This window comes from Vollenhovia emeryi, unplaced genomic scaffold (assembly GCF_000949405.1).
Source record: "Vollenhovia emeryi isolate VEMERY1.0 unplaced genomic scaffold, V.emery_V1.0 DF939630.1, whole genome shotgun sequence".
NCBI lineage: Eukaryota > Metazoa > Arthropoda > Insecta > Hymenoptera > Formicidae > Vollenhovia > Vollenhovia emeryi.
The window spans coordinates 16,749-27,260 of record NW_011966736.1 but is presented as its reverse complement, the minus strand read 5'-3'; the positions used below and the strand labels follow the sequence as shown (position 1 = coordinate 27,260).

General features: G+C 36.8%; 1 protein-coding gene across 1 annotated transcript; it reads left to right on the top strand.

Annotated features, from left to right (window-relative positions):
• The first annotated feature begins 8,514 nt into the window (after nt 1-8,514).
• Nucleotides 8,515-9,130, top strand: LOC105557077. The gene is made up of 2 exons (XM_012004222.1): nt 8,515-8,975; nt 9,061-9,130. Exons 1-2 carry the CDS (start codon nt 8,515-8,517, stop codon nt 9,128-9,130), a joined length of 531 nt encoding a protein of 176 aa, XP_011859612.1.
• The last annotated feature ends 1,382 nt before the right edge of the window (nt 9,131-10,512 follow it).

Here is a 10,512-nt window from a genome sequence, read left to right as displayed (position 1 = left end):
CGTTAAAACACGGAAATTCTTCGGCGTTTGCGAAATCAGTTCGGTAGTGAGTGCCTGAATAGGTCTGCTGTGTTTAAATGGGCCAAAGCGTTCAAAGATGGCCGCGAAACCGTCGAGAATGAGCCGCATGATCGTCGACCGCGAACCAGCATCACACCAGACAACATTCGCCGCGTAGAACAACTCATTTTGGAGTGCTGTACGTTGATTTCCTGCGCACACAACGTTCCATCAATGCTGCATACTACTCTAACCTTCTGAAAACACACGTGAAACCCGCTTATCGCTCGAAACGGAGGAGCATTCCAGCGCGAAGTGCGATTCTTCTCCAGGATAACGCGCGCCCTCATACCGCGCGTCTCACGCTCGATACAATATCAGAATTGGGGTGGGAGGTACTAGAACACCCCCCTACAGTCCGGATTTATCACCCTGCGACTACCACATGTTTGTACCACTGAAAGAAGCCCTCGGAGGTCAAAGATTCAACACCGACGACGAGGTAGAGGAGTTCGTGCGCACATGGCTGTCCGAGTTGCCCAAGGAATTCTTCGATACCGGCATCAAAAAGCTTCCGGAGAGGTGGCAAAAATGTGTAACTAGTGAGGGGAATTACCTAGAAAAACTGTAAATTTTTGTAAATAATTTCGATAATAAATAAATGTGTCAGAGCGTTTGTCTCGATCATATTTGAACCGCCCTGGTACTTATATATTTTTCCTTCTTACAAAAAACTTTCTAAAGCAAAGATACTGTGTTATCCATTACAATCAGCACTAACGATTGAAGAAAAAGGTGTAGAAATAGATTTACAATATTTACTCGATCATACTATTAACCGGATAATAAAAATACCAAACGTTACGTTACCTCAAATACCTCCAAATGAAAAAGGTTCTCTACGTTTTGCAGCTAAATGGGGATGTGATGGAGCATCTGGACATAGTAAATACAACCAAAATTTTTCTAACAAAGGACTATCTGATGAAAATATATTTATGATGTCAATGGTTCCATTAAAATTAGAAACTAAAACTTCATCTGGATGGGAAATTGTTTGGAAAAATACTCATCCTTCATCAACCAAATTTTGTGACTCCTACCATATTAGACACAGATAATGGTATTTATGATTATGAAATTTCATAAATTATATCTGACAATGATCGATGGCAAAGTCTGTTAAGCTTTGACTTTCACTCCTTCGTCATAAAATTGCGTAATTTGTGGGGCAAAACCAACAGAAATGAACAGGTTAAATGTAAAGAAAATAGAAAAAGTTGAAAATTTCCAATATGGACTTTCAACACTTCATGCGTGGATACGCTTCATAGAGTGCATTTTACATATAGCTTATCATTTACCTTTTCGCAAATGGTTAACCAGAAATGATGAAGACAAAGCGCTAATGAAACAAACTAAAATTAGAATTCAGGAACAATTCAGAAAAAAATGAGTTTGTACATAGATGTTCCAAAACAAGGAACTGGAACAAGTAATAATGGGAACACTGCCCGAAAAGGTGGTGTGTGGTGCGTGCGTGCGTGCGTGCGTGTGTGTGGTGGTTCTTCAGAGATCCTGAAACTACTTAAAGTATAACTGGGATTGACGAAAATTTGATTAGAAGATTCGGTATAATTCTTCAAACACTTGCTTGTGGAAAGCAAATTGATGCTGATAAATTTGGTGAATATGCTTCAGAGACAGCAAAACTTTATATTGAATTATATGGGTGGTATTATATGCCAGCATCTGTTCACAAGGTTTTAATTCACGGAAAAAATATTATAGAATCATTTATAATTCCAATAGAAGACTTATCTGAGGAGGCTCAAAAGGTACGTAACAAAGATTTTAAACATTTTAGGGAATTTAATACTCGAAAATGTAATAGATTCGTAACAAATGAAGACATCATAAATAAGCTTTTGATTTCTTCTGATCCTTATAAGTAGTCTTCGTACTGAGTAGAAGCATTCTGCAACTCCGATAGATGCAGAAGCTCAAAACTTGTTATTTTATTCTCAGTAATTAATAAAAATAATTAATAAAAATTATACTAAAAACAGTTTTTATTTACTAAAATTAGATACTATTACAATTAATCTTGTTTGTTAAGATAAGATTTAGTGACTACGTTAGTCTGTAAGGTTTGTTCAAGCCAAATCAGGGTTTGAATATTTAAGTTTAATATCAATATCTGTCTGATGTTAAACTAGATGATATATAACACGAGCTATCTATTGATTGATTAAAATTTTTCTAAATCGAACTTTTTATGGCTGATTTGGTAGAGAAGAGAAGCAAAAAAACAAAAATCTGACTCGACAAAGTTGTTTTACATTTCATTAGCTTTAATTTAAAAAAAAGCATCGAAATTGGCTCAGATTTGAAGGCTGTAGTCTTTTTTGAAACACGAAATTTCATTTGGCCCCACTGTGCGGCGCGGCAATTAACGTGTGTCAGTGGTGATAACGCACCCGACAACAAGCCATTGTCATAAGCGGGATCACACGGCAACGCTATGTTTTATTCCATGAAATAATTGCTACAAGAAACCTGAACAAACATATTTTGTGATATAAGGTAAACTAGAATATGATAGAAAAGATGACCATAGGCTATCATTTTTCAAATTATCACTAAATAGTGCATTTTTTTAGTCATACTTAAATCAAACTTTACAATATTGTACTTTGTGTGCATTATACTTTTAAAAAATAATTATACCATGAATGTTATACTTTATATTTTTACTTTTGATTACTTGCAAAATTTTTCATTTAAAACGTTTATTACAACAGCTTAACCAAAATTTAGTAGACATGTATGTCTACAAAAAATTGCTATAATATTCAATAAATTACATTTAAGCTGTCGTAATCAACGTTAAACATGCGATAAAAGTATATGTATTGTAACCTGATTTATAATTTTTATTTTTTTGTTACTTGTTTAATACATAGTATAGACATCTTTCTCTCATAATTTAGATAAGATGGCCGATCATGTGAAAAATTAGAAGTTTTTTATTATTTTACAAAATATTAAATGCACGTACACTATACGCAATACTCTTATTATAGATATCCAAATATCTTGGTTCAAGTAGAGTCCTATATAATAAGAGAAGCGCCAACTTGTTTCTACTTGCTGATTGGTCGGTCACAACCGCCATGTTGATCCTACAGTTCCGCGCGTAGAGATAAAACTTACAATTGTGATCGAATAAATCGGTACAGTATTTTCGTGACCACGGTAAGTATAAAAATTTTTCAGTGTTAATGGTTATTAAATAAATGCATGGGACCTCACTGGGCACCTTATTTATGCCCAATAGCAACACACAAATATGTGGCTTAACCTTTATCGGTGTGTTGAATTCTCATTATAATTTATTTCTTTGTTTGTTCAATTTCTATTTTAGATGACGAAATACTGTGTAGCTAGTGGCTGCAAAGTAAAAAAAGGGCAAAATTTTAAATTGTTTCGATTTCCCATGGATCAAAAAAAGGCATACAGAATGGATATCCTTGGTGAATCGGCCAATTGTCAGCCTCTCACAAATAGCACACTTTGCGAGGTATATATTATTATATTATTACCGCTGTCAACAAATTTGCTAAGTATATCAATTTTCTCAAATATTTAGCTCTATTTTGGCAAAGACCAGTTGTGTTGTGTGATGCGGTGATGTACAGCCGCCCCGCGTGTAGGCCGCGGAAAGAGTGCGTCGTGGCCACGCGGTCGAGTAAAAGAAACTTGTTACTCTCGAATATGTATATTTCTTTGGGAATACTCGGGTTACACAGATCAGGTCTGGACTCGCACGACGGATGATTGATTCCGCTTACGAACCGAAGTATCGTCGACAACGCTTGTTTTAGAACTCTCCAACCGGTACGAGTATGTACGCGCACCGATCTCGAAACAAAAAAGAGGGGGGTCCCAATCGCGAACACGTCCGAGCGTGCGCTTCGAGGGCCGAAAGGGCCCGAGTTAGAAGGGGCATCAATGCGCCAAATTCGAACGGCAATCAAGTACCGAACACCAGTGGGAGCCGAGAAGAGACAAAAAGTTGCGATGCTCGGATGTACCAACGTTGCTAGCTTCAAAAAAAACTCTTTGCCTAACTCTGCTTTTACGTATATGTATTATACTGATATGCATACCTATTCTCGGCCGTTTTCTTGTAACATTCTTTTGTTTTAAGAATCGTTCACATATATTTTTGAGGTTTCACAGAAGGAAGTCAATTTGCGAAGCGCCTTCGCCACAGAACAGTCTCCGTAATTGAGTATCGTTTTTGGAAGTGAAGAGATTAAATATAAAATGTCCAGTTCAAAAACCGAGAGTACGGAACAATCGGTGCCTAGTTCGTCGACGTCGAGTGTATTAAAAAAATATTTCTCCTATTCGATAGATAAAGACAAGGTGAAATTCGGAAAATGTTTAACATGCGAAAATGAAAAAAAAGTAAAAAAAATTTATAAAAATGAAAACTCTAATACAAATGGCTTAAAAATGCATTTGTTATCTTTTCACCCAAAAATTTATAATATTTACAAAAAGGAAATTACACCGCCGCAACTGGCAGATGGACAACTAACGATTAATCAAGCATTTCAACAGGTAGTGTAAAAATAATTTATCTATAATATGTATTTTCACGTTCATAGAGGTTTATATTTTGCACATACAATAGGAAAGAGAAATTTCACATCTAACAGAATTATGAAAAGAATTCCATTTCATTTTAGTATAAATTGAATTTATATTTAAAAATACTTACTTTTTAAAGTAAGTTCTTTTTTCAGACAAGAAATGTACAAACCCTGTTATCTCAAAGCGAGTTTGATGATTTGGTTGTCAACTGGATGTGCATCAAATATTTGCCTTTTAACTTTTTCGAAGATGACTCTACACGGTAGTTTTTTCAAAAACTTAACGATAAAATTATAATACCAAGACGGAATTCAATGAGAACGAAAGAAATGCAAAAGTTCGAAAAACTACAAGAATGTTTGAAACAAATTTTAATGGAAAATAAATCAAAAATTTCTTTTACTATTGACGGATGGACTTCCGTGGCAAATAAATTATTCTACGGAATTACAGCCCATTTCGTAGACAATAATTGGGAACTACAGTCTCTAGTTTTAGATGTTATTCCTTCTAATGGAAAGCACACAGGAGAAGATATTGCTGCAGTTTTTTATAAATCGTTAAAATCCTTTCACATTGAAAATAAGTGTGGTGGAATAACAATAGATAACGCAGCTGCGAATACCACGTTTGTGGAAGAATTGCAAATTCTTATGAAAAAAAAGATATTCGCTTTGATGCAAAACAGCAACATTTTCGTTGCTTTGCTCATATATTAAATTTAGGTATTCAAGATACTTTGAAATTGATGAAGCTGCAAGACATGACATACGATAATGAAGATGCCGAAGATGAAGAAATAGAAGACGGTATGAATGACGGACAATCATGCATAACGAAATTGCAAGAAATGTTTAAGAAAATACGTTTGTCGGAACAATGGCAAATTAAATTACGTAGTTGCTGCGAGACTAGAAATGTTAAATATGTGTTGCCCAATATTGACGTTTCGACACGTTGGAACAGCACGTATGACATGATAAAAACCGGATTGCATTTAAAAAATCCCCTAAATACGCTTTGAGAGAATAACGTAATTTTTTCTCATTTAAAACTTAATCAAGATGAATGGTTACTTCTTGAAAAAGTTTATAAATATTTTAAGGTATTTAAAACCGTATCGACTTTGCTAGAAGTGATAAATATGCAACATTAGTAATCGTAGGGTTTAATATGCTTTTAGATTCTATCGAGAAGCAAATTTTTTAATTAGACAGAAAGATCGACAGAAATGAAATCGACTAACTGCATTTCAAGCAGGACGCGACAAAATGCTCAAGCATTATTCGAAGACTAATTGGATCTACTGTGCTGCATTGATTTTAGATCCACGGCATAAAATGGAAACTTTTGATTTGACTGCGTTGGACAAAGAAATGAAAGCAGAGTCAATAAAACAGTATTTAGAATTCTATAAAAATTATTATGATGAAAAACAAAATGATGGCAATAATTGTACACTAGAAACAATTGAAACTGATGAAGATGACATACGTATTGACTCTCTATACACGGAACAAATAATAAAGAGCATCGAAGGAATCTTCAGTACTAAGCTGGTGGAAACAAAATGAAGCAATATATCCTACGTTATCAACAATGGCTAAGGATATTTTTGGAATTACTGCCACTTCTGTTCCAGCGGAAAGATTATTTTCCAAGGCGTCATTAGTTATTAGAAAACATAGGAATAGATTAAACGAAACATCGGCACGCATCAGAATATTAAAGTATTGCAGTGATAGCCAGTCTTATAAGTAATTAAATTCTTTAATTAAAGATTTAAAAAATTTTAATGTTTTTTGAAGTTTAAAGTTGTTGGCGTGAAAAATTAAGTTCTAACAAAAAATGTTTCAAATATAAGTTGTAGTTCTTCTAAAACTACATTATTTATGTTCTATACATTTTTTGCGTAAAAATGATAGTTTCGATGTTACAGACTGAAAACGGCTATGGTTCCGAATACAACATATCTCTGATTGCGTTGGCTCGATCGCCTCGCCGTCAGCAGTTTGCGGCATCGCGCTATGAAAAACAGTCGACGTGGTCCACTCCACACCTCGGACATAGTTTGGGTAGGGTTATATTTTAACGAGATGGAGCCCCCCCCCCGCAGGAGGGGGGGGGCGGAACAAACTATCTCCACGCATGTACTTCCGCCGTTGTACTGTTCCACATAGGTTTGCAACTTTCCACGTGAAGCGAACACTTCCACCGGTTTCGGTCACGTCGACTGTTTTTCATAGCGCGATGCCGCAAACAGCTGACGGCGAGGCGATCGAGCCGACGCAATCAGAGATATGTTGTATTCGGAACCATAGCCGTTTTTAGTCTGTAACATCGAAACTATCAGTTTTACGCAAAAAATGTAGAGAACATAAATAATGTATTTTTAGAAGAACTACAACTTATATTTGAAACATTTTTATGTTACATCAATATTTATCGAAATAATGTCTAAAAAGTTAAAAATTTTGAAGTTTTTTTTAGTTTTGATTTTGAAAATGACCTAGTCGCAAATTTTCATTGTCGTATTCGTAATCAGCGTTCAAAAATACAAAAAATAGTGTAGTTTCAAAACAATCAGAGGATTCACCTATTCGGAACTTTATCCAAAGTCTCGTCTCGGTCTCGAATTGGAATCTTAAGTCTCGTCTCGGTCTCGTCACGGTCTCGATGCCGAGACCGAGACCAGTCTCGGTATCGTCCGAAACACTAGTAGCACGTGTCTGCACGCGCACGGTTCCGAGACAGCGCGACATGTGTGCTCGGTATTCTCGTGCTCGCTCGGGCATCTCCGCGGACGATCGGTTCTCCGTGCGAGCGTGTGATGGTTTCGCTTATGTGGTGCGCCTCACCCCTCGCCCGATATTCGGCGGCATTCCGTCGTTTGTCTGCCGGGAATGATGCATTTCGGGGTGCATCGTTACATCTATGTACATTAACGTTTTGAATATTTATCTTGTATACTCACTTTATGGCCCGTAAATGCATTTCCACGGTATTCGTAAGAATTTTACAATACGTCATTTTTTGTAATTTCAATGAAGTAAAATTCTGGCATAAAACTTTTGATGTATTGTATTGGTACAGTGTGTATTGGAATCGATATCTGTAAATATTATAAGATTCTGAAATATATTAGGTGTACAAATAAATAATCCAAATTTTTTTAAGCGACTAAGAAAATAAGTTTCAATTAATCTAATTTTCCGCTCTTTTAATGTTATGTAGCGTTGACATATAGCTATTAAAAATTATATTTAGTATGGCGGGAGGTTCAACATAATCATAAAAATTATTCAGTTTAGTAAAATAAAAAATGGCAATGGATAAGGTATCCGACACGGCATTCTTTACGAATTCAAACAAGGAAAAATACTTTCGTGAACAGGATCACCAAGATCAAAACAAAACCGAACGACATCCTAGTGAGTTTCGACGTGGTTTCCCTGTTCACCAACGTTCCAATACAAGACACCCTGGACATCATCAAGACATCCAAAGAGATTCCATCCAACCTGTTCCCACTAATAGAACACTGCCTCACTTCCACTTATTTCCAGATCCAAGGAGAATTCTTCGAACAAACCACGGGAGCAGCAATGGGATCCCCCATATCACCCATCATCGCGAACATCTTCATAGAACACTTTGAGAACGAAATCCTGAAGACTCCACTGAAGGGAACCCTACCTCAATTTCTCACGTTTATCAACTCCCAGCACCCTAACATCCAATTCACAATGGAGATTGAACAGAACTCCCAAATTCCCTTCCTGGATGTTATTGGTCCGCAGGAACGAGGATGGCACCTTAGGCCACAACGTCTACCGTAAACCGACACACATGGACAGATACCTCCATGCCAACTCCCACCATCATCCCGCCCAAAAGAATTCGGTGATTAACTCTTTAGTCCACAGAGCACTCTCCATCTCGGAACCAGCTGCCCTGGACGGAGAACTAAACCACCTCCACCGAGCCCTGACAAGGAATGGATACAGTAGCAGAAACATCAACCGTACAATCCATAAGCTGACAAACAAGGAACCCAGCCTTAACAACACTAGGACGCCAGAGGCAGAGAAAGAGAAAAAAAAGGCGGTGGTACTCCCGTACCTCCGAGGCACGACGGACCGCATCAGAGTTTTGAGCAAGCATAACATAAGAGTGATATTCAAACCACACAACAAACTCTCTCAAATGCTCCCCAATCCCAAGGATCGGAGACCCCATTTGGCAGCCCCAGGAGTTTACAAAATCCTATGCGCTTACGGAAAAGTGTACATAGGAGAAACCGGGAGGAAGTATGTACATACAATATGATATGAAGCAATCTCTGTGTGCATTTATTTAAATTTTGTTATTAAGATATTGTTCTTATGTATACAGAGGATATCCTGGAACTCCTAAGTGTAAACGGAATCGCTACGGAAACCATAATACATACAGGGTGGTCTAAAAATCCCGGACCGGTTGAATATCCCGAGAAATTGTGGGTGGATCGGAAAACGGAAAAATACGTATTTCCTATTTTTGAAAGAGCTATCGTTTTTGAAAGAGCCACGTCGTTAATCCTGGGTAAAGCTAAGAACGGATAAAAAATTATCGTAGGCATCTACGATAATTCGACAAACATGTTTCAGACAAAAGTTACTTTTCTTCAACGTAACATCATTATGCAATAAAACATGGGGATTTCCCTTGAAGAAAACGATTTAACCAATTTTCGCCAAATGCAGCGCCATCTATCAGGAATCGAAAAAAAAGGTTCAGACAAAATTTACGTGTTTTTGGACGTAGAATTCGAATCTGCAATAAAAAGTACGGGTTCCCATTTAAGATTTTAAAGTTGTCCCCCGCCCCACCCACAGGGGTGGGGGTGGGGGGGGTCAATTTTGATATCATTCGATAGCTCTTTCAAAAATAGGAAATACGTATTTTTCCGTTTTCCGATCCACCCACAATTTCTCGGGATATTCAACCGTTCCGGGACTTTTAGACCACCCTGTATATCGGTGATTGTAGTGAAACTGATTTTCACCCCGTAAGGCTAAACGTAACTGGAAAATTGCTATATCTCATATTAAAGAGCAACGTCGAAAATTAGCAACAATACGAAGACAAAATAGTCGTTTAGGAAAAAAAGTAACAAACCTCGAAACTTTAATAAAAAATTTAAGAAATGAAAAATTGGTATCAGATGATGCTACAGGAGTCTTACCTGTAAGTCATTTATAAAATAATACGTGAACTGTAGATTTCTTGTACTAGTAGTGTGAATCCAACGTGGTATCATACTATAATATTAAAGCAGTGTTGGGCATTAATATAGTAAAATTGCAGTTAAATAATTGTGTTATCTCGCAGATAGCCACAAATTTGTCGAGAACAAATTTGGAAAATGTCAGCTACTGCTACCTGTTTGTTGATGTAACACCCTGTACGTTGTACTACTTGTTTGTAAGGTCAAACGACAATACGGTAATTATGCATAAAAGAGGCCTCCTCTCCGATTTGCTTCATTTTTAAATATGTTGTTGGGGATGTCTTCCCGAGTCATTTCATATATATACATAAGGGCCGGACTCAAATAGTTTCGGAGATACAGGCTGAGAAAAGATACAAATAATAATATATAGGTTTGTAACATTCCACGCATACCGAGAGCCACTCCCACCCATCCCTGCATGCGGAGAGGTGCGGTAGTCCCTGTTTGTTTACGTTTGAAAGTCTTCATATATTTCCGCCAAAGAATATTTATCATTCAGTTAGAGATCATCACAGCGTATAGAAGTTTCGGAACGTGAACAATAATGAAATTAAACAAATTTCTAAGTATCT